The sequence below is a fragment of the Calliopsis andreniformis genome, chromosome 9 (genome assembly GCF_051401765.1).
Source record: "Calliopsis andreniformis isolate RMS-2024a chromosome 9, iyCalAndr_principal, whole genome shotgun sequence".
Classification (NCBI taxonomy): Eukaryota; Metazoa; Arthropoda; class Insecta; order Hymenoptera; family Andrenidae; genus Calliopsis; species Calliopsis andreniformis.
Window position 1 is genome coordinate 6055754 of NC_135070.1, and position 27514 is coordinate 6083267.

Sequence of the window (27514 nt, forward strand, 5' to 3'; positions counted from 1 at the left end):
CCTTCTGATGTAATGTTTCCCCGTGGCTCTTTGATTTTCGCAGACAAGAGGCAACACCAGCTCGCCGGAACCTTTGAGCGCACCTTGCTCGCCACTCTTGCCGCCCCTGCAGACGCCGCCGACAAAGAGCGTAACGAGGGAGGAAGCTCCGGTTCTTAAAATGGCCGAGAGGGTGAGACTCAGGAGGACGGACGAGAGGCACATCACAGGACCCGATATTACCAACTTGGGGGTACGTTATCGTTGCTGTTGTCCACGCATTTCGCTGGAATTCAAGCAGGTTTCACCCACCCTTGCTGTACTTCCAAAAGCCCCAGGTCTTCTCTTCTGTTCGCGTCGTGAAAATGATACCACGTTGAAAGTTGTAGTCGTCACATCGAAATTGACAGTGAAATATTGCTGTATTAAATTTATAATAGCTGTTAATTGATACCTTGTTCGCTGAACTACACATATTTATATAGCATTTTACGATTTATTTATCAAATTATACTTCTTTGTCAAAAATATTTGACATACATACAATTGTATTATTTACTACATATTTAGAGAATTTATACACAAACTGTTAACTCTGTAACTCATTGACTGTAGGATGCTTACAGATACATTTCGCTGTAAAATTAAATTAAAAATTAAAGGATCACCAAGTTTGGACCAAAAAATTGTCGATCTGTGAGTTGCTGTCACTTTGTAAAAATGTCTTATACTAGCAAAAGTATGCTTATTTTAAAAAACAAAATTCTACTTTTTCATACTTGTAATGATTCGTTTTTCCTACAAATATTTTCCAAGTTCAAATACCTGTAGGGAGCTTAATAAATTTTCTTCGCGATTTGTTTTACAGTGAAATTAGAGAAGCCTCTCCTTTCCAACAAGCGCTCAAAAAGTGATACACAATCTTTTTTTGCCGAGTTATCATGCTTTAACTCAAAAGTATGCTGTACAGTAATTCCAAGATCAACAAAATCGTCAATCTTTAAGCTACTGAGAACACGCGAAGTGTATATTGTGAACACACTATAATCTATGAATCGTTTTGCGCGACAAAGACATAATACGAGACAATCTACTATTTTAATTTACTTGTGACTCGCAGGTATGCTCAACGATGGTAGCAGAACACCTAGTTTCGGACCTCCTGGAGCACTCGAACCTCCAAGAATTGAACGGGTCCGAGAAGCAGTTCGAAGTGGAGACAGAGAGGCTGAATAGCAGACTGGAGCACGCTCGGGCGAATAACGCGGTCCTAGCACTCACTCTGCACGAGAGCAAAGCGCAGTGCGATAGGTATTTACGCCCTTTTTACTGTCGCAGAGTGGCGAAGTGCACGGCGGGTGTGCAACGTGATACGGTGAACCTCCTTTTTCTCTCTTTCAGACTGAGCCTTCTAGTTGGGAAGTACGAATCGAACGCGACCGCGCTGCGCCTGGCACTTTCCTATAGCGATCGCGCGATAGAGGCCTACGACGTTCTAGTGGCGTTACTGGAGAGCGAGATCGCTTTGTCGACCGAGAGGAACAGCATTACGATCGATAACAGAAGGGCGGCTGAACACGTAGCGTATCACGTTTTGAATAAGCTGGAGAACGAGTGCATGAACAGCCTGAACTCGCCGTGGGACGATAGTATAGTCTTGTCGGATGAGTGAGTGTACGCGATGCCTTGATGTGGTCGCGGTAACATTGACATTCTATTAGGCTAAGGTCTGCTGCGATTAGTCAACGCGTTTAAATAACATGATAGTGAATCATGTGCAATGTGTATGGTTCTTCTTCACTGTAGACTCGCTTCTAAGAACATCTTATGGTAAAGGCACACTGGTAAAAATAATTCAAATAATTCCCCTAAATGATTTAAAGGTGCCACAAATATTACAGCATAAGTAGAGTCCATGATGAGGGAGGACTGTATTCCTATAGAATAGGGTTTCTTAACCTTTTTTGACTTATGGCTCTCCTCTGAATATCGACCATCTCTATGGCCTCCTTCCCTCTTTTTTCTCTATTCCTGATTTGTTTGTCCCCGTCTTCCTTTTTTCCACGTGGCCTCGAAAATTTGTCATATAAGCTCCATTAAGAAATCCTGATGTAGGAATGTACATAAATTTATTAACTATATGCACATTGTAAACGTTCATCGAGAAAACTGTAATTCTCACACGTGTACCTTCAGATCTGAAGTGACGTGGTGCGTCGAAGATGAGCAGAGGCTCAGAAGACACATCAGCAGGCTGAAGGGGGAACGTGCGATGGTCAGATCTACTGCAGTAGAATTAGAAAGCGTGCACGCGGAACCTTTAAACTCGAAGAATACAATCTCCCTTGCGGAAGCTAGAAAATTGGATTTAGAAACGGCCGTATTGATGCAGGCTCGTACCTTTATATTATCTTTTGCTCCATACGATAGATTATATCACTTATGAATGGTTATGATCGTGCAGGAATTGATGGCCATGCGGGAAGATAAGGCAGAGTTACGTGCACGAGTTTTCCTCCTGGAGAAGGAACGAGCTACCATAGAATTAAAATTAAACGCACGTGACACGCAAATAGCGGCACAGCACGCTGCCATTGAACATCTCCAGGGTCAGCTTAACGATACAGAGGCCATGCTGGCAATGGCTACAAATAAGGTAGATAGAGATGAGATTGTAAATTGATTCTTTTGGATTGAATGCAAATTTGACGTGAATAATCAGGATCGAGGCTTGAGCGACAACGAGAGCGAAGGAATGGAATCTGAACTGATAGAGGCTTTAGGTCGGGAAGCTAGGCTGAAGGAACGTTTGCAGGAACTGGTTTCCACACTGGAGAAAGTTAACAAGAATTCAGAGTTGAGGCATCAGCAGTCCGCTGAGCTCGTGAACGATTTAAAAAGAGCTAATGGGTAATTGAGTTTTGAATGAAAAAGGCTAAATCAGAAGTTAATCTGATAAGAATTTTTCAATTCTATATTGTTTTTAGAGCCCTGGTACAAACTTTAGAGAAATCAAAGAAGAAATATCAATCCAGGTTAAAGAAATTGGAACAGCAAATGTTAGGGATGGTAGAAAGGCATGCTGCACAGGTATGAGTAATTATAAATGTAACATAATTCAAAGAATATTAAAAATAACTTTCAAGACTGTTCATTTGGGAATTCATAATCTAATTTATTACATTCTTCACATTCTTATTTCTTTACATAGGTACATTGTTCTGTATCATTCTTCTCTCACTGTTTCAACTATGCTTTGCACACATTGCTGACACTAACAGGATTCCAAAAAATGTTTCTTAAGCACTATTTCAGTCTCTTGTTGCATATATAGTTTCAGTCAGGTTGACTGCTTTTCCATTGCACGTAATCTTTCCTCAACTGCCTTTTCTATTTGCCTTTTCTTATACGTTTTATAAAAGTTAACCTCTCCAACGTGCCAATGTATCATTGTGAACTCCAAAGCAGCACCAGCAATAAAAAATATTGGCAAGAGACGAAATTCTCCAAGAAACTTTAGAGGCATATTGTGATGAAATATTCTCACTTGTCTCCTTATACGATAAAATAGCGTATTTGCCATTCTTTTTACACCGTATTATACCAGTTACCACTTCTTCCTTCTTGTGACTGCCATTTTATTTTTCAACGTCATAACTGCGCAAGCGTTTGCGCAGTGCGCAGTCGCTATACAGGGACTAACATATAAGTACGTACTCTTTCAGTTTAATAGCCCAACATTTGTATATTAATTTGTAGGTAAAATCATTGAAACAACGGATAGCGCTGTTAGAAGAGGAATCAGCAGGATACAAAACGAGTTTACCGCTTCAGTCACAGAGTTCTGGCGCAAGTGAAACGTCCTTATGACAATTCAACGACTAATGAAAATCATTTAACAGTGGCTCAACGAGTATTTTTACTGTTTCCTGTCGTTGCACAACGACTGAAACAAAGATGAAAATTTACGTATTTTTCTACACGCGGATAGTTGGCCAGGAAATAATGCTTAATTATTCGCTTTTGTAATTATATTAAAATATGACGTGTAGTGGCTATCCTAACGGATTCAAGTTTCAGCCTAGGCTTATGCAAACGCGCTGCCGCTGATGCATCAATGCAAGCAAACTATTTAAGAAAGTCCTCCAAGTATACTGTGAAATAATATTGTTACTTAATATTATATGTCATTCATAGAACGTGATATACACCTTGTAAATATGTATATTTCAAGCATTAAAGAAAAGCGTGATACATGTAAACTATGATTAAATAAATTGTGCTTTTTAAATTTGATTTTGTGACATAGAATCCAGATTGTAGGTGTGTAATTAAAAGAAAACATGTAATTAATATGTTCCCATATGACCTTTAATTTCATTTCTTTAATGCCTCTTTTATTTTCTCAATTACAACAATGAGGTGAGTAATAAAAATTAACAAGAATTATTTAAAGTCTTTAATGTCTACAAAACCCAATTTATTACATTTTATAGATTATTCTATTGTACATTTTATGTATTGTTCTCTGCTAAGTTTTTTTGTTATACATTTCTTGTATTGTTCTTCTCTGCTAATTTCATTTGTACTGCTGCCTCTATACGTTCCTCTAAATCATCCAGTGGTTTATATATAACATGCACAGTTTGTGAACCAACCATCGAGATAGCTGTAGCAGCAATAATAAATGCAATGAAACGAGGCCATGATACACCGTAAGGCATTGGGTACACTTTTTTACTGCTACAACTATGAAGAACTTCTTTCTTGGTCTCTAGTAGCTTCAGCTTCCAGTTGGCGCAATCTTTCTTCAGCTTTTGTGTCCACGATGTGTTCTTTTATTTCGTTAAAAAGGGTTGTATCTCCAAGCGGTGTGTTGATTAGTGCAACCTCTATCATAAAACCAACGCAATAAAAGAATGTAGGTAATATTATGTAGTGTTGAATCTTCCAACCCTTTGGAAAATTACTTAGTAATTCTGCGAAAAGTGTCTTTGCCATTAATTAACATTAACGAATCTAGGTACCACCACTTCGTACTTATTTTGGTACTCGTACAACATAGTACAACTAATATAAACCACCATGTTACTTTTGTCCATAGACTGATAATAATAGTTTATAGATAAGTAACTACTCCGGTTTACTGGGACACTAGTGTAGCGACACTAGTGACATGTGTAAGAAGTAAAGCGAAAGCTTTCAGTATAATTGGAACAGGCATTTTCAATCTTAAATATTTTCTCGCCTTCTGTATTTACGGGTAGTGCCTCTAAAAATCATATAAAATCAACGTTGAGATGTAGGACAGACCAAAAAAACTTTATTTTTTGCGCTCTCTACCGCAGATCAGATTACAGGGTCACAGCATGTATACAGGATAGACCGGATACTTCATAGATTTTCGTGACTCATGTTCTGAAATACCGACTTCTTGATACCCCACTGGTTTATGAGCGCTCTCTGCGATTCGAACGGTAAGAAAAATCCCAACAAAAATACTCTTAGAAACAGTGTCCAGCTCACCATTCTCTATTACCTTCACTGTATACTACACCCATTTAACATACCCAACATTGCGTTATTCTATAAACTACCCTAGAATACATTTCTTTGCACCACGCAAAACGGCTCGAAACTACACTACATTCTTCTACGGTTTTTTACATAACTAAACATTACACAAACACTAATTTCATCACTACAAATTACTACAATTCGACCCCACACTAGTTCACACTCCGAATTCCATAGTACTCCACACTACACAACGCTATTCCACCCTCCTTCACACTACCCCAAAATACTCCACACTCCCCAATGCTACACCCAACTACTCCACATTTCTCCACACTACTTCATACTATTCAAAACTTCACCACTTTGCTACGTCCTTCTCTACACTCCTGCACACTAATCCATATTTCCTCAAACTTCCTTCCACTAGTCCATACTTATCCACACTACTCACATCATTACTGCATCCTTCTCCACACTGATCCATTCTATTAAATATGTTTCTATACCCCCTAATATTACAGCAATAATTCTAACGAGCAATACAATACTCCTTTTCGATTTTTGCCCCTCAGAAACTTGCAACTAAGCAGTGGCGCCACGTATCGGCGAAGGTTCGAACTAACATTAGAAATTATATTTCTAGTTCCGACATTCGCTGCTAGATGGCGCCACTTGTTAATTCCCAAAATTTTCTAAAAATGCTCCCCACGAAAATGGGAATTGACAAGTGGCGCCATCTAGCGGTGAGGACCCCGAACTAAAAATAAAATTTCTAATTTTAGTTCCGACTTTCACCGCTAGATGGCACCACTTGTAAATTCCGAAAATGCTCCCCGCGAAAATGGGAATTGACAAGTGGCGCCATCTAGCGGTGGACACATGGAACTAAAAATAAAATTTCTAATTTTAGTTCCGACTTTCACCGCTAGATGGCGCCACTTGTAAATTCCGAAAATGCTCCCCACGAAAATGGGAATTGACAAGTGGCGCCATCTAGCGGTGGACACATGGAACTAAAAATAAAATTTCTAATTTTAGTTCCGACTTTCACCGCTAGATGGCGCCACTTGTAAATTCCGAAAATGCTCCCCGCGAAAATGGGAATTGACAAGTGGCGCCATCTAGCGGTGAGGACCCCGAACTAAAAATAAAATTTCTAATTTTCGTTCCGACTTTCACCGCTAGATGGCGCCACTTGTAAATTCCGAAAATGCTCCCCGCGAAAATGGGAATTGACAAGTGGCGCCATCTAGCGGTGGACACATGGAACTAAAAATAAAATTTCTAATTTTAGTTCCGACTTTCACCGCTAGATGGCGCCACTTGTAAATTCCGAAAATGCTCCCCACGAAAATGGGAATTGACAAGTGGCGCCATCTAGCGGTGAGGACCCCGAACTAAAAATAAAATTTCTAATTTTAGTTCCGACTTTCACCGCTAGATGGCGCCACTTGTAAATTCCGAAAATGCTCCCCGCGAAAATGGGAATTGACAAGTGGCGCCATCTAGCGGTGAAAGTCGGAACTAAAAATAAAATTTCTAATTTTAGTTCCGACTTTCACCGCTAGATGGCGCCACTTGTAAATTCCGAAAATGTTCCCCACGAAAATGGGAATTGACACGTGGCGCCATCTAGCGGTGAGGACCCCGAACTAAAAATAAAATTTCTAATTTTAGTTCCGACTTTCACCGCTAGATGGCGCCACTTGTAAATTCCGAAAATGCTCCCCACGAAAGTGGGAATTGACAAGTGGCGCCATCTAGCGGTGAGGACCCAGAACTAAAAATAAAATTTCTTGTTTTAGTTCCGACTTTCACCGCTAGATGGCGCCACTTGTCAATTCCTATTTTTGCATGGAACAATTTTAGAAATTTTTGGGAATTGACAAGTGGCGTCATCTAGCGGTGACAGTCTTAACTAAAAACAAAATTTCTTGTTTTAGTTCCTGTTTTCACTGCTAGATGGCGCCAGGTTGTAATTTCTCTTGGAGCGAAGAGGAGAAAAAGACCTCTTTTATAGAAGCGTGAATACGCTTAAAGTTTAATTGTAATTATTAGTATCGAATTGAAGTTAAGTGAAGTATTGAGGAGTGTAAAAACGTGTGGAGTAATATGGATGTGTGGAGTAGTATAGATGTGTAGAGTAGTATGGATGTACGGAGTAGTACGTGTATAGGGAGTACTATGGGGAAGTGTGGAATAGTGTGGAATGTTGTAGAATGGTGTGGAATGGTGTGGAATAGTATGGAGCAGTCTGTTATATGGTAGTCTTGCTACTGCTATTATCTTATATTTATTGACAACTTACAGTCATTAGTTCGGACGAAGTCAACCCACGTTTCACCATTGGGAGATTGCTTTTTTGGTGATCCATAGAGAGATAGATGGAATCATAGTTCCATCAATCTCCCTTTACAAAAATCTTAACATCTAAGCTTAAAACTAGCAAGTCAACGACATGACTGATAGACAAGTGTAAAAAGTAGGTATATTAATTGGAGTCCATTGAATCCATTCCTTAATGGTAATGAAAAGAGAAACATTGAGGTCTGGGATGTGGCAGGGTACATACAAAATAGAGGAAACAGAGGAGAGAGGCAAGTTACATGCAAAATAGAGGCAACAGAAGAAATAAATTTAAAATGTGTGCAAAGTTGCCGATAGTCCAAGATGACCAGTGATGGAGCTGCCCGCAGACCAAGGGAGTCCAGGCGTTCAGTGCTCCAAGGTGCTCCATGTCCTAGAAGTCCCTCCAATGGGTCCCGAGAACCCATTTGCACCCTCCGAAGGACCCGCGACGAGTGAAATTCTCGTGCTTCTGCAAGGGCATTTATAGTCTCTCGGTGGACATGAGGAACCAATCAGAGAAGTTCTTCTGATGGTTAGGAATTTCGAGATTAATCTAGTGAACAATATTTCGCAAAAAATTGATATTTTAAAATAATCATCTCAGTAATAATTTCTGCTACACATATTGTTAATAACAATGGCACACAGTGTGCACTTGAACAAATTATTGGTATTTATAATTATTAGTTAATGAGTATGGAAATTATTAAGTCTCTGTACATTATTCTCCGTTCGATTAATTTCACAATTCTTGAAAATTTCTTAATATTTGTCTAATTAACAATTATAAATGTTAATAACTTGCACCAGTCACTGCTTGCGATTGTTATTAATAATCAATTGTTGTTGCGGTGATTATTTAATGGGAAGTATTAATTCTTTTGCAAATATTTTTCGTTTGATTAGCCTCTTGCAAATTTTTTAATATTTCGTTAATAAATAATTACAGATGTTAATAACTTGTCTCAGCGACGAGATATCGTCGGTGGTAGTTTATGACCAAAATTTACGAAAATATATATTCTGTTTTAGTTCCTACCGCTGTTATCGCTGTAATTCTATTCTCGACTGAGTCGATCACGTTGAACGTGACTTGCAAATAAAAAAAAGGATTTGTAAATTCTTCAAATGCAAGAGAAGAATTTAGAAGGAATGATAGATCTGTCCTAATAAATTTTTTAAATTTCTGAACGACAAAATATCTATATCTTTAATATTCAGTACTGTTTAGTTACTCTTGCTCTTGTGATAACTGTAATGCCGATTGTCGACATGGCACTAAATTTGAATTAGTTTTTCTGTACACACTTTTATATAATAACTTTTCTATAGTCATTTTCTACATGAGATAACTTGTTTAGGAAACTGACCTTATGCTTTGGAAGTTTTCCTTTGTAATAATCACTCTTATTTGTTCAGTCTCATACCTTCTTTAGTTCTCACGTTCAAAATATAAAATCAAGTGACAGTTTAGAAAAAATCTCTATTTTTTCTGATACAGCAAATTCACCGAATTCTATTAAATTGCAATTAAGATAGTAATACAGGTACAGTATCATACCAGCAGCTGATCGTCGCCTATTACTCTGATTTCGATACTTTCACACACTTTCAGTCCCATCCGTTGTTACACTCGATGTCCCACAACATACAAACCTCAGATTATCGAAATTAATATCAAGAACGTATTAAAAATATATCATGCGCTATACCGAATTCCGCGGGAAGATTATGTTTAAATTGTATCCTCCTCGAACACTGAGTCTCAAACTATATGGAGTATGGAAACGGCTCGAGACCAGTTACAGTAACTAAGCATTCAAACAATTAATTATTTAAAACAATTGAATACTATCAACTACCCATATCAAGACCCGAAACAGGAGAAGACTTCGAATCCAATTTCCTCGTGAAACTTTGATCTCCACGTTCCACGCGTTCAATATACAATTACACGTAGTATACGTCAACTATATGCAAAATTTTAGTCAAATCGATGACCCAAACTTCGTGCACATCCACAACCATGATTACTCTACGCGAAAACAAACCCCCTTGTGTCCACCCCCATTACCCTAGCACTCGCAGACACCTGTTCATCATTTCAGACCAAAAATTGCCGAAATACACAGACATACACACACCCATAGATGTATAGTACAGAATTTAATTCTCTGTTCCTTGACACTTTTAGACTTAGCGGACCTGAAAACATCAAGAAATATAACAAATCGAGAGGGGAAAAAATTAGATCCATATCAATACTTTCACCTTGTTGCTGCATAATCACAATCGGTTAACTAAAAACCAAAACGATCCCAGTCCCTCCATCGTCCTTAGCGCGAAAAAGCTTGCAGCCTATTTAACACGGGCAAATACCGTTAGGTGGCCCGGAGAGCAGGCAGGCGCCTAGCGCAATCAATAAGCTCGCAGAACGCGGCGGTGCCTCGTGCGTGGCAGCTCCAGCGGAGCTTTCAGTCGGCGGTACAGTCGCGTCGAAAGCTCACGAAGCTCGGCTCTGCTCGTTCGCTCGCGCGCGTCCTGCCGCGTCGCACCGGGATCGGTCGCAAAGGTACACGGGGTGGTGGAGTCGTGGCAGGGACAAAATGGCGGCGGTGATACCAAACAAATGACATTGCGCGGAAAGCTGAGCTCGCTGGTTCGCCGCTGCCCACGCTGTCCGATGGGGATCGCCTCACCCGAAGCGGGCCGTTCGCAAGCTCGCCGAGTCGCGCTGCTCCGCGCCTAGGACGCTTGCTCCTCTCCGTGGCCGCCTGCGACGCGCGAGGACAGTTCACGGGAGGCTCGTAAGGGGCGAGTGCTAGTGCACTGGGAATCGGGGGCCGCGGTGGGTTCGAGGAGACCGCGCGATGCCAGTCTGAGAGGGAAAACGCGGAAGAAGGCTTTGTGCTCCGTTTGGTCGCGTGCCTGACCGAGGAAGCGTGAAGGATTTCGATTATCGATTGGAGATCCTCGGGGCCAGGCCAGCGCCGATAACGCGGTCTAATGGTATTAGAGGGTCGCGTGTGCTCGTTCATTCGCTGAGATCGCGCTGACTCGCTGCCGGCGGACTTCTCGATGGCTTGACGAACATTCCAACTGCCACACACGCAGAGCCGCGGCGATCATGCATTTGCACTTCGAGAGGAACAGCAATGCCAAGTGCGACTGCAACATCTTGTCACTCAGTTGGATGGGCAAAGTGCCGGACGAGTCGCCGGAGGTAGGTGATCTCATCGTAGCAAGGTTAGCGCGGCTGTGTTATTGGGACTGCAGTAGTAGTACACTAGCGATAAGCTAGTGGAAGTGATGGGCGATTTTTCATACAGCCTATGTCGTGGGAGTTTCAAACATGATTGAGATAAGGAAGAAGGATATTAGTGGTAATTGGAATGGTTGGTCGGGACGTAAGCTTGATAGATCATAAAGATCTCTAGTCTTCAAACGAAACGAATAGGTGTTTTTTATTTTAGATATATAGGTATTCAAGCTTTTTAACCTTAATTCTGTTTTATGAACTTGGATCTCATTGAACATAATCTCAATCTTGAATTTCCTGAAGCACAAGACTCTTAGGCAAAAAGAATTCTGATTGCTCAGAAATTTGATTTAAGAGAAAAAGAAATCTGTAGAAATATATTGACTCAATACATCAAGACGAGATGAAGGACACTCCACTGCCCACGTACAGGCGCTAAAAACACGGGACTTTCCATCCTACTATGTCCCAAAGAGTTAAATAAAGTTTCTTTAATCCCCATCTTGTGGACTTCAATTAACTCCCAAACTCAATTTTCCGAAAATGCGACTCACGTGTCGTTCGGCTTTATAGCCCCTGAGATATGCGGCCGTGGCAGTCGAAGGCTGACAATGCTAAACCGATAATACTCGTTACGACGCCGTAATGCCACGTTCACGGCAAATCACAGACGCAAAATGACGTAAGCGCCAACATGCGGTGATCCGCTCGCTTTTTCCGCTTCTTATTCAGTGAATTTTTAGCTCGCCGCGGCAGCCGCCAGTTATTTTCGAATTGCAGACGGTCCACGGGCGAAACGCAGCTGGAATTGTCCGTTTTCGCGGTGGCCGCGTGTCATCCAGCCGCGATGGCAATAACATGCACGGAAACGTCGAACGAACGATGGCATTTGCGCGTTACGTTCTGCATTTAACTGGCGAGATGAAAAGCGAGATGGGAACTGCGCGCTCGCGAGCCTCGAATTCGTCGGTTCGCGCTTAAAATACGACGCCTTCCGCGGGGACCTTAAGAGATTAACGCGCGGGAGGAACTTGAAGGCGATATTTGGCCGAAGAGGAAAACAGATACCGCGCAGAGGAAATATTGGGTCAATTTGCGGCACCCCGTGTGAACCGGCTAAACTGTCATTTTCCTGTGACTGGCGTTGAACAGACCATGAAATTAACACTTGACTGCGTTCATCCGGTATTGAATACGGTTTGGCACAGATGCGCAAATTGCCGCGTACTGATTCGTATCTGAAGCGTTGCGTTTTTCGTTCAGGTATCGTTGAAAAAGGAACCCGCCCCAATTCAATTTCCTTTCTTCGTAATGGATGGCTGGGAAAACCAGGAGTCTTTATTTGGAAGATTATTGCTAACTCTAGAGTGGTAGAGAGATTGAATGATCAAGAATTCGCGAAAAACACAGACAACAAGGTGTAAAACATGTTAGATTATTGTTAACTCTGGAGTGGTAGGAAGATTGAATGATCAAGAATTCGCGAAAAACACAGATAACATGGCGCGAAACAGTAGTAGATATCTATTTATAAACACCAACTATATGTAGGTCTAGATATCGAGTATTCTATGTATTTATTGTTTCTTGGTTAGTATTGTAGTAATTAATTAGAAATTACGGAGAAGCTTACAGGGGTGAGTTCTCACCCGAGATGCATCGTAGCTGAAGAGTTAAATTAATTTCTTTATGTTCTGATGCTATCGTGGATCTTCCTCTAGAGATAGTATTGTTAGGGAGAAGAAAGGTTGAAGAAGGTAATCGATATTTTAACTAAAGACTTACGAAGACATGACTAATTTATCTGGCTACGTAAACAAATTCTTTGTTAACTGTTTTTTCCTGTTTCTCTTCCACAATAAGCTTCGATTGCCATGACTTTTCCCGTGTGGCAAGGCCAATCGGCTTTGCCAAATATGTATGCACGTGTACGTACACTGTATGCATATACAATTTTTGCTGAGTCTGCTTTGCCGCGTGGTAAAAACCGGGGCAGTGGTAACGTGCCATCGGGAAGAAAATAAGGGAAAATGGTCGACAAGGATCTCTCCATGTAACTAAACAAACTTCATAGCTTCTTTCGAAAAGTGTGAACATGCACATGTCATATATGCACATATGTACATACAATTCTTGCCAGGTGACCTAGCGTGAGCAAAAGCTGCAATACTGGAGACACGCCTTAGTGTTTTATGTTTTTCCACATAAAACAGTGGAAAAAATATCAGTGTTAATTATGAAACAGCTTATAAAGTAATCCAATTAAGAACGTTAGACATACAATTATATTTATTCACTATTATGTTTGTGGCATCCCTGCTATGTTGTTAATGATAGATGTGCTTCGTTATCTAAATATGATTATTTACATTTTGTTATCATATTTAAACAGTGCCAATATTAATAAAACTTTCAATGTTTATAATTTGAGGAAACTACATTTGCTAATCTCTGTTTGCATGACATTTTTTCATCGGATCAATTGATAGAGTATGCTGATAAGGCAAATAATGAGGTTCGTCGAGAAGGGCAAATATTTTAAAAGCGCTTTATATGCATTATTAGCGAAGCGTTTCAGTAAAATCGATTTACATGATAAATTTCAGCGATCTCTGTATTTCAGCTTTAGTGTTCTTGAGAGATTTAGTAGATATAATATTTAAAAATGCCAGAAGTGATTTTACACAGTTTACCAGACGTAGATATTTTCGTAACACTTTGAAACAGTTGTTACTACTCCAAATATTATAAAGAAAATTTAATTCGGTTTGAAACAAGAAACAAAGTAGTTTTTTTAATCATAAAACCAACATTACTTTAAGCTTCTTCTTACTGAAACCATACCTACGATTCTTTTTCACAGTTGAAATACATGTTACACAAATCTTAAATTCCTCGAAAATTATTTCTACGAAAAATCGCTCCGTTTAGCAGAGCATACTCTACTATTTCAGATTACATAGATTCCACCGAAACTCGCAAAATTCCAAGAACGTGTCTCTTAAAATCTTCATAATAAGATGTTAAACATCTTCAGCCAAACCAACCTCCATATTTCTGGCCAGTATTATACATTCCAAGGGATCAAGTTTCGAAATATTTCTTCATTACCCTCAACAACAAAAATTCCAAAATATTTGATTTGGAAGTAAACTACAGAGAGATGCCTCAAGTGCAGTAATTCTAATTTTAAATAAAGCTATTTTTAACTATCGTATTATCTATGCCGCTCTTCTCATTCGTGGTGATATACACTAATGTGTTAGAAAAGATAACAGAATTAAAATAATTTAAAATGTAGATTAAATAAAACTTAAAACTGTATAAACAAATATTGTGATAGTAAGATATATACATTATACAATTTAGTTTTCAATTGCATTTAATAGGTGGGCTTTTAGTATACATCTTTTTAACGTTATATTAATTTTGTTTTGTATCAGATATATTTTTTCGTTACTTTTCCAGAGTTTCCTAAAATTGATAAAAATCATTTGAAAACATTAGAACGTAACATACTTACAATAAAAAATACATATCTTATAACCACTTAATAATTTCCTGGACTTTCGAATGGATTCTCGAAATGTATATAAATTCTATACACCATACAGCTAAAGCATTCTAACGTACACCTATACTACCATGCATAAGTATTTGAACATTTTCACATTATTGGCAATGCATGAACTACACTTTTCTATTCATACTAATTGATATTAAACAGACATTATTCTCAATTTAAATTTGTATACCTATACAATAACCATCCGAAATAAGGTCAGTAGCCAAAACACCAAAGAATTTTACTTGAAGTGTACTTATACATTTCCAATGCCCTAAAAGTATTGAAATACTCATGCACGTTAGCGTCCACGCTTGCAACAGAATCTAAAAAGAATGTTTGAAAATAGTACATGTCCCCATACTCAGAAACAAACTCGTACACAAAAATGCACCTTCGTCCGCGCTGCTAATTCCAGTGTGAAGCACCCGCAACAAAACCACCCGCCGTCATGACCGTGTTCCTTTTTCAGCGCGTCTAACTCGTCGCAAAAGCTGCAAGCGCGAAAAGAAAGTCGCGAAGACACGGATCGGGGCCAGTGTCGTCCTGGGATTAATTATCGAAGTTGCCTCGTTAGCTCGTCGCGTTCTAACTCCCGCAGAACCCGTGCACGCAATATTTCAGGATGAGAGACCTACGGGGGTGGCGTGTCTTCTAAACAGTGGCGAGCGCGTCGCGCCAAACACAAAGCGAGTTCCTCTTCGTTCCGCGGGCATGAAAGAGCGTCAGACTCGCGACTCAGCCAGGACCCTCGCCGCCTCGCGATCTTGGTTAATAATACCGGGGAGAGTTTCGAGGCCGCGTCAAAGCGGGGTGAAGATTGGAATCCGCGCGGTTGCGAGGGACGAGGCTGGCGGAGGAGGCTCAGCGCGTCGCGAGGGCGAGGAAAAATTCGGGAGGGTGGCGAGGGAGTGGCCGCGTGGCTTGGCCCGTCTCGCTGGAGATGAAGTTCGTGCCTGGTGTCGCGATTAGATCTTTTCACGGCCCGACCAAACAATGCTGCTGGGGCTTTCTTCCCGCGGCTTTGTCGAGCTGCACTCACGGCCGCGCATAAGTGCCGCGGAATGACACTGGAACGTCTGTGCTCCTCGGACCCGGAAGGACGAGGACAGGTGACGTTCCTTCGGGGGAACGAGACGTTTATTGATTCCCAGTGGCCTTGCTGATGATACACTTTATGGGAAGCGTGCCTTGGCGCCTTGGGGTACGCTCCCTGAGTAATTGGGTTTCCCTTCTTTTTGGGAGGAGCTTGGGAACAGGAACGTTTTCTTTGATTTTAGAGATTTCTCCTTGTTGCTTCTGTTCTATAGGTGCGTCTTACGTTGTCAGACTTACGGGGTTGTCTGCTTGGAATACTCGGGGATCTTTGAGGAACTCGTGCAAGCTTTACTTGGGAGTGAAACAAGCTTTTCTCGGTTTGTCGCCAGAGGAATGTACATGAACGTTCCTTCGTGAGATACATAGATAGGGTGGTATGTATAGGGAGACAAATCGATGTGAGATTCAGTTACAGTTTTGTCTCACAGTCAACTACGAAAATTGTAATGCTGAATTCAATGGAGTTTCGTCGCTGAGGTGGCCTATGGGGTTGAATTAAGGTTTTGTGAGACTCATGGCTAGGCAACTACATACTATATACTAAAATATTTTCTATTTCTTGAGAGGATTTTATAAAGGGCAACTATTTTCAATTCTTCTGCCAAAGTAAGCTTCATAGCTTCGCAGTAAACGTGACTTTTAAAGACAATCATTAGTAAATCAAAAATAATATTTTTCCAAGATTTAAGTATTTGCAAAAATTTGTTTTAGTATATACGAAAATGAGACTCAGGATTATATCCCTTCTAGTTCCCACTCCCTTAATCCAAGCCTAGTGACCTACCCTTAATTAAACAGATAGTGTGAATTTAGCTGTAGTTGTGGTGTATACAAGTTCGATTGATCAGAGTCAAGCTAGCTCCGAACTTATACATTCATGCTTAAACAGGATTAATTCGATCAGCAAAGTTCGGTGCGCAGCAGGACGCAATCGATCAGAATTCATTACGCTTACTGTGTTCCTTGATCGACGAATTCGTCGTGCTCAACGATTAGTTCAGCGTCCGGATGTAATCGTTGATTAACGATTCGGTGGAATCGTTTCGTGCACCAGTTGCAGTCTGACGAAAAGTTGTCCACGACAAGATGGCTCTATTACTGGTAAAATAATTGGATTACATGATGACACGGGCTGTCGTTGGAATTCGATCAACGGCTTGTCAGTATTTCCATTCTCCATTTCCTGGCCTAGAATGGTCCTAATCGATAAAAATTGATCTGACTTGTGTTTTTTATAGTGTACCACACATTGCTTTATGTTTTACTACAATTAAATTAAATAAAATTATTGACGAATGTATCTATCATTTCTGTCTACCTTGAATTCATTTCTCATCATTTTTTCTCTTCCTTTCTTTCTCTCTTTATTATTCTCATTTATCTTTTACCTTTTACTACTATATTAATATTCTTCTTATCTCCGCCTATTCTAATTACCGTTTAATAATTTCTCTTTCATTATTTTTACTCTTGGGATCATCCTCTTATTAGCCCCATTTCTGCCACGAGTCCTCTTGTAACTCTGCTATTTAGTTATCCCTTATTACTCAGTCATTAAGAATTTTTTTATCTTCCTTTCTATTCGCAGCAAAACGATCCCCCAGCTCTATTAAGGCTATTTCATCGAATTGATGTTATTTTAGCTATTTCAGAACGTGTGCTTCGTAATCGCACTGATGATAGGCATTTTACTAGGACGCTTGAATGGTATTAAAACCTGCAGAAATTTACAGTGCCACCCCTTCCGTCGAAAAGTCCTTGTATATAAATGGTAACTCGTTAAGATAGACGAATGTGAATTGGATAACAGTCTCTAATTTATACCACCCATTTTAGCTTAACTAGAATCGAAAGTTGTATTTCCAATCCTTTTTAAACTCCAACGAATATGGAACTAGAAAATGATCATGTTTCCTTTTGATAATTTCAAATATACATTTTTACTGTTATGTCCGATATTACTAATAATTCAAGTAAAAAGGGAACAGAAATTTAATTATGAATTATCGTTTAACCATACAGTGGTGTTCTTAACTAGAAACCAAGTTATGTGTCCAATAACACTCTAGTGAGCTTTATATGATCCTCATCCTTCTTAAAGTATAGATTAGAAATGATTTAGAAACAAGCATTTCAATTTTATAGTCGCGTCCATAGAACGAGCTTAGCCCGTCGTAAAGAGAAAAATGCTCGCAAACGGAGCTATCCTTTCCATGAAAAATGGTTAACTCTAACTTCGCTGTGTAAACGTCCGAGTCTAATGACTCCAAAGTAACGAATGCTCCACTTTGATTTTATCGAACGTGGAAAAGGCAGCGAAGAAAAAAACAATGGTAATCAACTGGGTGAAACGAAGTTTCCTTTTTTTTCTGAAAACCATGCTTTAATTTTTCTACACCATTTTCTGGTATCGTGATCAAACGTAACGCTGCTAATAAATCAAAAACTTTGTGCAACTCCTCGAGCTGCTTTCCTGTGGCCCGTATAATACATTACACTGCAAGGAGCTGAATTCGTTCCGGGAGGATTATATTCATCTCACCGTCATTACAGGGCAACGTCAACGATACCACATTTAAATTTTACCGAGAAAATAATGGCAAACAGAATGGAGTTCTTTTAGATGGAATAAATAATTATTTGACCAAACTCGATTCAATTTCCCAAGATATTTCCCTAGACGAAACATTTTTCGCGGTATAATTCCTTCACATATTCTATGAATTTTAATAATTTATGTTTCTGAATAATTTGTAATTTAAATAGATTAAAACCAGTTGGAAAATTTATGGATAATTCTGTGGTAGATTCCTTTGGAGTACCTCGATAAGTAGTGTTTGCTAGTCCTAGCTTACTTGAGGCTTATCTTTACCCCCTAGACCAACAAGAATCACTGTCTGTGGTTACTATGTTGTTCCACTATCGAGCAGAACTATCCTATAAGCTGAAGTGTAACTATATTCTAATGCTTAAATACATAAGCAAGCATGTGGCACTGATTCTACATATCTGCATGCAGAAAATCATATAAGCACAGAAACTGATGTATCAAAACTACTTGCTTGTGATCTGCTTCATGTACCAAGAAACACTTTTCATAGTTTTTTTTCATAAAATTCTGAGAATTCTGTTTATAATTTACAATCGCTAGAAAGTTCTTTTTGGTAAGATATAACGATCAATTTTATAAATAACTTGCAAGATTGATTGGAACTAAATTGAATTCTTACTGTGGCTTACGGAATAATTTAAATGCTTAACTCCGCGATGTTATTAAGCTTTCACTAGCAGAACTCGAATCTGAGGAGGCAGCATTCGGCTAAGGATTTGCGGAACCCCGGAAAATTACTTAAATTGGAAACACGATTTGTTCCACGTCGCCAGTGATGGATGAAATTCGAATTGACAATCACTTTCGGAACATGTTTTGATTCGTAATGCAATGTGGACGTAAAACTACGAGTTGCTCTCGAGGCTATCGAAAGTTTGACGATCCGATTCATTTTGAGGATCCATCAAGACAAACGGGTCTATTGTTCTCTAGGTTAAGCCACCGACACTCTTTGTTCTTCAAAGTAGCTACTTTCTGAGCGGATAGGTTCTCGTTCTGACTGGAACGGGAATTTTACGCGAACAATTTCACACGTTTAATCGGAGAAAACAATCGACCTAGAAGTGGAAAAAGTTACGAAATTATAACAATATAAATATGTTTCATTGTACAAATTTTTATTTAAAAAATAATATGAAGTATGCGTCTAAAAATTTGTGAAAATAATTGTGTCAGTCATTTACAGTTTATGAAGAAATTAATTATAACGCCCATGTTAAATAATTAACACTGTGTCTAATTACTTGTATACAGTTTAAATTGGTAATATTCTGTTACTGTAAAAATTAAAGAATTAAAAATTAAAGCAGTAAAGATGAACCTGTTTCTCAAAGATTTTTGAATATTATTTAAGATACGCGAAAATATTTTAAGATCAGTTTTAGATTAATGAGTAGATTTAGCGTGTCAGCTCTGAAATATATAACTATTAGCTTCTTAATATTATAAAATGTTTAAATATTACATTTAATTCTTTGCATTCGAAGCACTCTTCCTAAATTCAGACAATATTCAACGTGTCTCTCATTTACATATGTATAAAAAGATGAAACATTCAGTTGAACATCGAGTGGTCGGGCAGTTGTACGAGACATGGGATTTTTCTCTACTGAAAAATAAAATATGTCGGGTTTCTCGGTTAGTCGGATATTTTGGAAACTACGGCGACGATTCAAGCGGCTTTAGTTCATCCTAGCCATTAAAGGGATATCGAATATCCGATAGAGTTCCCACCTCGACGGAGAGCAACGAGTTTCCTCGCAAGTGTACGATACCAGAGAGAAAAGCGTTGGAGGGCTGCAGGAGTCTGTGCAATCTTATTCCAGTAGAGCTCTGTGAAATAGAAGCTACTGAGAACATTGTTTTATTTATGCTTACAGCAATTGTTACGCGTGGAGTAGAAACACTTTCACAAAGGCAAATTGCTTCGTAATAAGTGATGCAGCCAGAAAACAAGCGATCCTACATGAAAATCTTAAGTTAATGTGTAAGGCCCGATGCACACGATCGATATAACACACGATCTCGTTACGATCATATGTCTGTCTTTGCTGTTTGTAATTGGAGAAAAAAAAAAGAAAAGTATACGATCACAAAAAAATAAATAATTAAAATAAATTTTTCAAATGGATTTTCGTCTTCGAGATACTTAATCAAAAAGGCTACACGACTACTCAAAGTATGAATACACTAAGTCGATGATCTCGTAAAGTTTACAGCTTTTATATTAGTTAAATGTTATTATGGAAAAGTGCGTTGAAGTTTCTGAAAAGAAGAGTAGTACTCCATTTCTTCGCTCCATTTATTGCATGCACTCAAAAACATGTTAATATTTAAACATATGTACTTGACGTTTGTACGATCCGCTTTGGAACAAAGGGCTGGTATGTACGGCTTTTCCATCTGATAATGCAAAGACTAAAAAATCCTTTGTTCTCGTCACGCGATCTCGACGTGAAGAGCTTACCGTTAATTGCCGAGTCAACTTACTGTTCTCAAGTGAGATGTATATATCTAAAGTAGACAGAACAAATTGGGGATGAAGGGTCCAGTCAATCGACAAGAAGGACGCCAGCTACAAAAGATGCGCCTTTACGAACACAAAGAGCCACTGCTTCACGTTCATAAAACGGTTTGCATTATCCTTCGATGCGATAGTCTGTCCTACATTATCATTATGAATTATTCACGTTTCCAGATTTGCGTTTTGGAGACTCAGAGTGGCTACATTTCCACGACTGGAATTAGAAATGAGAAATACTGTAGGGCTTAGATTAACCATATTTGAAACTGGAACCTACTTTCGATGACTAATCTCTTTATTTTCTGTGGATTATTACTTAATCGTGGTTTTAATTTTAGCCACGATTCTAGTGTATTTTTATCGTTAGTGTAGTGAGTAATCGAAAACGAAAGCAGCAAAAACTGTGATTACAAATTTCTTAAGAGTGTATTTAAAAGAGTTTGCAGTATTAAATCTTTGTGGTATTCAATTATTCTGATAAAATAAAAAGAAAGAAAAACAGCATGCAAAACTCAATTTTAAAAGAAATGAACTTGAGTTTTTCTGCTTCTCGGGTATCTAAAGAAATATTGTAGGTAATCGACTCGTTTAATCCAACTTCCACTATAGTACAGTATAAAATTCTACACTTTGAGCTACATTCAGAAAATAATATCCAAATAAGATTTGCGTTGGAATCACAAACAAACTAATATTTCAAAACGATTAACCAGCAACAGTCTTTTCAAAATAAATCTATACCTCCTCAATTCTCACAAAAAAGTCGCGCCTTAATTATTTACCTTATCACTTGAGGACCTCACTTACACCTCAGAAAATGAAACAAAAAATGATGTTACGCAGAAAGTAGCAGATAATTTAGCGTGTTAAAGAATACCTACTACCTATACACCCTTAGCGCGAGCGTCGCGTTTGCCACTGGCGGAACGAAAGTGAACAAGGCGCAGAGTTAATTCGAAGACCAGGCCGTTTTCCTTTTCACGATTGAACACCGCTGAAAAGATGCAGGGCCTTTTATGCTCATTGTACGGAGGAGAAGGTTGAGCAGAGCGACGAGTGAATAGTTGGCAACGCTACTGCCAGTCGAAATCTGCCACCACCTTGCCGCTTATTTTTCTAAGGGTTCGCGAGCCGGCTGGAGTAATTACGTCTACATATGTATGACAGGGCCGAGAATGAAACCCTTCTAACATTGAAGCCCTCGCCACCTGACGCAGCCGCGCTTAAGTGGAAGAGTTACGTGCCGACGAATAGTAATACCAACCTATGTGATTAGATGGAGTACCTGCGCCAGAGAGCCAGTCTTAACAGCGAACCTGCAAGTCGAAACTGACCGAACTCGAATTTATGGAGCTCTAGGAAACTGTTATCGCGCCAGGCTGGCTGATCGATCGTGAAAACTATTCACCCTCGTTTTCTGAACGGTGACCCACCAAAGGAGACGGATGTTATCGAATATTGAGCGCAGAGTATAACATAAATTGTAACATCAAATTTTAACGACTTCGATGAACTCATTCTGCCCGTGGTTTTTCATTTGTGACTTTAGATTTTTCGATTTTCTTTTTTACTGTATTTTTTTTTCTTGTTTAATTTTGATGCTTCACTGTCAGATTTGTCGGGTTTGAAAAATATACAGGGTAGAAGGCAGTTCCGCACAGTGACCATAGAAGTGGTGCTTGAAGTAACGCAGGTGCACATCTCTCCATAACCCTAACTGTAGTGTCGACGGGTGCGAAAATCAATGCGCATTGAAGTACCTTCTTTGTTTGAATGCTCGACGCGCGCGACGGTGTGCAAGCGGGAGGGTTGCGCTTCGGGTTGAAGTAAAAGATAACCACGTTTCTGTTTGAATGATGAAAATTCTGAGTTTTGCGAAAAATAAAACGAGTTTTATTAACTGAAAGTAATTTCTGTTTTTAATTGAAAATGTAAAACAGTGTAGCAAAGTGGAATGCGACTTCATGAGAGTACAATGATAATCTGTGAAGAAGTCCCTTCTTTTCTAGGATCGTTTTATCACCTCGTTTGGAAATGCAAGTGAAATTTTAATTAAATGAAACGTGTCCCTCGATTTTCTGACGCGTGAAAAGATTCGTTGGTACAGGCTCTGCATGAGATTTGACTTTCAAATTCTTATTAAAGAACGGGTTATACAGTTGAAATCCAAGCAAATGTATGCTACAAAATTCACGAGATTTTTAGGGTCAAAGTGATATATGCCTTGTGTTATGAACGCTTCGTTTATTATACTGAAAGAGCCATAAGGATATCGCTCAACCGCAGGAGCCGACTTTATGACAAGACCATGACTTCACTATTTTTAAAGTTCACAATTTATATTTACTTTATCTCTGGTACTTCACTGCAGAACTCGTTTAGGCTCAAAAAGCTTTACAGTTTACAATTGCTGCTGCGAAAATGTTAGATCGCATTAGAAGTAGATAAAACTTATTTTAACCCTTAACTGATACAGTTCCACTAGTATAATGTGATACGATTGCTGCTATTTCGTTATCAAAAATGATTAATAATAGTGAGCAGAGAATTCACGATTTTTCAGTTTATTATCATCTATAAGTAATTCATTGATACTTTACACACCTAATATTAAAAACAAGGTAATACAAACGCTGTGACCCTACCAATTAAGTGTTAAAGAGTAAATAATGAATAAAATATAACACGGAAGCACATGTCAATCATAAAAAGCGTGAGCAGAAACATACAAGAGAGAGAGCTACTACTTCACTTATGCATTTGCATTTTGTAGTCAAGTGGTCAGACATCGTTGAGCTGTGTCCACATTGTAAAGAAACTCACGTAGAAGCTTACGTGTCGTAGACATCAATCGAGCCCTACTACAGTGAGGCTAGGGCAAGTAGAAGTCCACTTGTCCCTAGTCAGACACTGTGTATGAAGCTCAGTCTACAATAGGTACACGCATGAAATAGAAGCTGACCCATTTATAGTCAGACAAAGCGAGATTAATAAGTAGATAGGCATATGTATGCAATAAGATAGTTTAACAAATTTTATTATAAAATTATAATTTATTAATAACTATAATTATAATTTATTAATAACTTACGTTATTGTACTATATTTATTTTCACTTTTCATAAAGAAATTATCTTCTTGTTTTTATTATTAGAATTATCACTGAAATACTTAATTATATAATATTAAATATCTTAATTACAAAATATCTCAGTTTTAGTTAACAAAAGATTACTTAAATGCTTCTAAATGCGAAAGATCGAAATAATTCTAACATTGTTACTATATATTATACCCTAATGTTTTTCAATAAACACAGAGGAAACTAACAGCTTGTCCCTTTCATTTACCAGGACGAAGGATGGAAACTAGACCGTACAAATTACTATCAAGAGGGATGGCTGGCCACTGGTAACGCCCGTGGCCTCGTGGGGGTGACTTTTACCACGTCCCACTGTCGAACGAGGGCCACGGAACTTCCGCTGAGGGCAAATTACAACCTTCGTGGACATCGTAGTGAAGTAAGAGACGTTTTCTTTGCTTGCGCATCACATTCTTGTTTCTCTTCTAAACTTCACTCTCTTCAGAAGCTATCACAGAAAATGTGCACTTTAATCAATGACATATTAACAAATAACTGTAATAATATTGCCTGCGTTAGTATGCATGATAAAATAAGGGAAACTGTCAGCGAATTGAGAATAACAGTGGAACACTTGCTTAAACTGAATATGAATAAACGGGTTACTGTTGGGTTTCCTATTATTCTGACCAACGCGTGCGAATTTTGCCCTTAATTACGTTGTATATTCCGTTGCTCCCGTGAGAAACGATCCATACATAGATGTACGAGCACATTGAATTAAGCTGCGACTTAATATACCTTCTATGAAAGTGTGCTTCACATTTCCGATTATTTCACAGCAACGAGCGAAACAAAGACTGGCATAAGGGAAATGCGTAAACAGGTATTTCAAGATTAAATGGTTAAACTATGTCGCTATATTGTATGAACAAGGAATTAAGGTTACTACTACTTGTCAACATCTTTTGTGCTCCTATTTTCGCGTGTATACCACTAAACTCGAAACTTTCTTAATTCTACAACTTTTCATTCATAAGCAACGCGTTAACTGTTGAAAATAGGAATTCCTAATTTCTAATCCCTGACTTTACATTAACTAAGAAATAATTACACAAAAACGTAAAATTTCAACTGTCGTTCACTTTGTATTAAACTTATCTATATTTCATATACTCGTGTAGGATATAACCAATGTAGACCTCTATGAACTCTATGCACAAATCTTCAATACTCGACCCATTCTTTCGTGGTCCACGTGAGTCAGAATCGATAACCACCGACACAAATTGACCGGTTCAGAGCGTTCGAATATATCATAATACAATAATAAATCGTAACTGTTGAGGGTGGCAGGGCGAGGGAGCGTCGTATCGCAGCTTCACAGCCACTGCCGGGGCCTAATTTTACGGCTGACTCTCGAGCCCTCGATACCCTGGCGTCGTCGATGTTGCACGTTGACAGGTACGGCAGCGATACGAGTACCAGGCAATTTTCAATCGGCGACCCATTTCGCGGCAGCGCGGAACGAAGCCTACGTGAAGTTATCGAACACATCCAGGGAACGTCGGCGTATAGTGTACGCTATCTGGCAGAAGCCAGTCCATGACAGCCTATTACATGACGCGGGCGCGTTAAATCGAGAAAGAAATTGGATGGGTGCGAGCCACCGATAACCCACGATGGATAATATTTTGACTGCGTTCCGAACATTTTTGGCTCCTCGTCTGATATATTGGGAACGACTCGGCTGACGTCCACTATTCAGTGTTCCTTTACTGTGAGTTGGGAGAGATTAGGAAGTCTGTCGCGTCTGTTCTATTCTCTTGAATATTTCTGTGGTTATAAGGCAAAACGATTTAAGTTGTTTTTGTTTTCAGGATATTGGTGTTTCATGTTTTTAACTTCGATACTGTCTTGTGGACTTGTACCTTCTTGAGCCCTTACTTCTGGTGAAGCAATTCTTTTAATGCCCTTTTTTCTTACTAGAAGTATAGATTCTATATTCTAGATGTCAATTTAGGACTTAACTCGAATTTTCTGAAAATGTGATATAGGTCGTTTTGCCTTATAACTACAGATTTAACGACAAAATTTGGATCGTCTTAAACACTTTGGCTGCCATGTCACTCGTTTATGGATTGCAAATTTTACGCAATTGATATTAGAATTATAAAGAAAATTTGTAATAAAAATTGTGGAAATATATTGAAACCATTTTTTTTTGAAGACTTAAATTCATTTTGCATACACTAAAACTCTTAGTGATTTTATGGGAATACTTAAAGTGTCAAATTTTGCAGAATTCTAAATTTTCGATTTTGGACATTTTTATTCAATTTTCGACATTTCAGTAGTATAAATAGATGCAGGAATTATATTTGCCAGAGGTGTTTGAAATTTCTCATTAAACGTGCAAAGTTATCAATTTATAGAGATTCCTTACTCAAAGTAAATTAAATGCTGTTTCAAGCAGGCCTAAAACATGACCAAAATCTGTTCTTCGCATACGTCAACTAAATTCCATTTAAATGCAAGGAAATTGGTATTTAAAGCAGTTGGAGATAACTTGGTTGAAGAATTCGAATAAGTTATTTGAAAAGTTACTGCAGATATCAAAGTTTTCGTGTATAAATCGCGTGTCTCGTAGTGGCACAGATTTTAGAGAAAAAACTCGATAAACGGCTACATCCGTCGGCTCTATTTCACACACTTTCGTGCAAGTTTCCGTCGAGAGTAAACTGAGGGCAAGCAGTGCTGGATCCTTTGTCGAGGGACGCAATCGATATTAAGCCGAGGGCTGTTTTAACGAACCGCAACTCCTCTGGCTGCCGTGCGACTTCGTAAAATATTTCACAAGATCTGTAGCGGACAAATATGCAAATATTACTCCCATTTGCTTTCACGATATTAATATTTCTACCTTCAAGTTCGTGAATCTTCATTTTTCGAGTCATCATCGTTCCCCTTCTTTACAAGTTATTACTTCATATTTCATCCTCCTCTTTCCATATTCCTACATTGAGCAAACACCTTATCATGTCTACAGAGAGTTCATAAATCGAAGCAATAGGTACTACTTCAAGCAATATTTCGTAATATTTCACAATATTTATTTTAGTACCATTAATATCCCAATCTACATTCTCTGTGTTATTCTATTCTTTGCGTATAAATAAGTTTCTCCATGATGTTATATCTCAATTGATTCGTGGACCGAATTATTAATCGTTTTTTGATACGTATGTACTGAATACGACGAGGGTGTTTAAAAAACGTTCGAGTTAACAGGTTAAATAACACCATATATTCTTAATTTCAAAGGAGTATTAGAGGTAGTAGTAAAGGTTACTACATAAGGGGAGCATTAACGTGGCGACACGTGTGCGTACGCACTTCGCTTTCATTCCTCCTCATCGTTTTTCATTCGAACACGCCTTTCTCGTTTGAAACTTCGACGTGTCGCTCTACAGGTTCGAGGAAAAAGGACCGTAACTGTCTCGCAGATTTACTCCCCGAGGGAGTCA

General features: G+C 38.8%; 4 protein-coding genes across 5 annotated transcripts in view; 2 read left to right on the top strand and 2 right to left on the bottom strand.

The window, feature by feature from the left end:
* The window catches only part of LOC143184164 (colorectal mutant cancer protein), a 68317-nt gene extending 64042 nt beyond the window's left edge, over positions 1–4275 (top strand). For both annotated transcript variants that reach the window (XM_076386201.1, XM_076386202.1), the window contains exons 7-14: positions 44–232; positions 1100–1290; positions 1381–1647; positions 2176–2371; positions 2444–2635; positions 2702–2889; positions 2967–3069; positions 3739–4275. In XM_076386201.1, the coding sequence (XP_076242316.1) occupies positions 44–232; positions 1100–1290; positions 1381–1647; positions 2176–2371; positions 2444–2635; positions 2702–2889; positions 2967–3069; positions 3739–3849 (1437 nt within the window). In that variant the 3' untranslated portion in view covers positions 3850–4275. The remainder of the gene's footprint in view (positions 1–43; positions 233–1099; positions 1291–1380; positions 1648–2175; positions 2372–2443; positions 2636–2701; positions 2890–2966; positions 3070–3738) is intronic.
* LOC143184168 (ubiquinol-cytochrome c reductase complex assembly factor 5-like) lies at positions 3113–3634 on the bottom strand. The gene has a single exon (XM_076386205.1). The coding sequence runs from the start codon at positions 3560–3562 to the stop codon at positions 3320–3322; it is 243 nt and encodes an 80-aa protein (XP_076242320.1). The 5' UTR covers positions 3563–3634; the 3' UTR covers positions 3113–3319.
* A 148-nt stretch (positions 4276–4423) lies between the features above and the next one.
* On the bottom strand, positions 4424–4703 carry Sloth2 (ubiquinol-cytochrome c reductase complex assembly factor 6 sloth 2). Its single transcript, XM_076386207.1, has one exon. The coding sequence runs from the start codon at positions 4701–4703 to the stop codon at positions 4524–4526; it is 180 nt and encodes a 59-aa protein (XP_076242322.1). The 3' UTR covers positions 4424–4523.
* Positions 4704–10841: 6138 nt separating this feature from the next.
* The window catches only part of Tusp (WD40 superfamily protein Tusp), a 39560-nt gene continuing 22887 nt past the window's right edge, over positions 10842–27514 (top strand). Inside the window, exons 1-2 of the mRNA XM_076384244.1 lie at positions 10842–11071; positions 24259–24426. Coding sequence (XP_076240359.1) covers positions 10976–11071; positions 24259–24426 — 264 coding nt within the window. The 5' untranslated portion in view covers positions 10842–10975. The remainder of the gene's footprint in view (positions 11072–24258; positions 24427–27514) is intronic.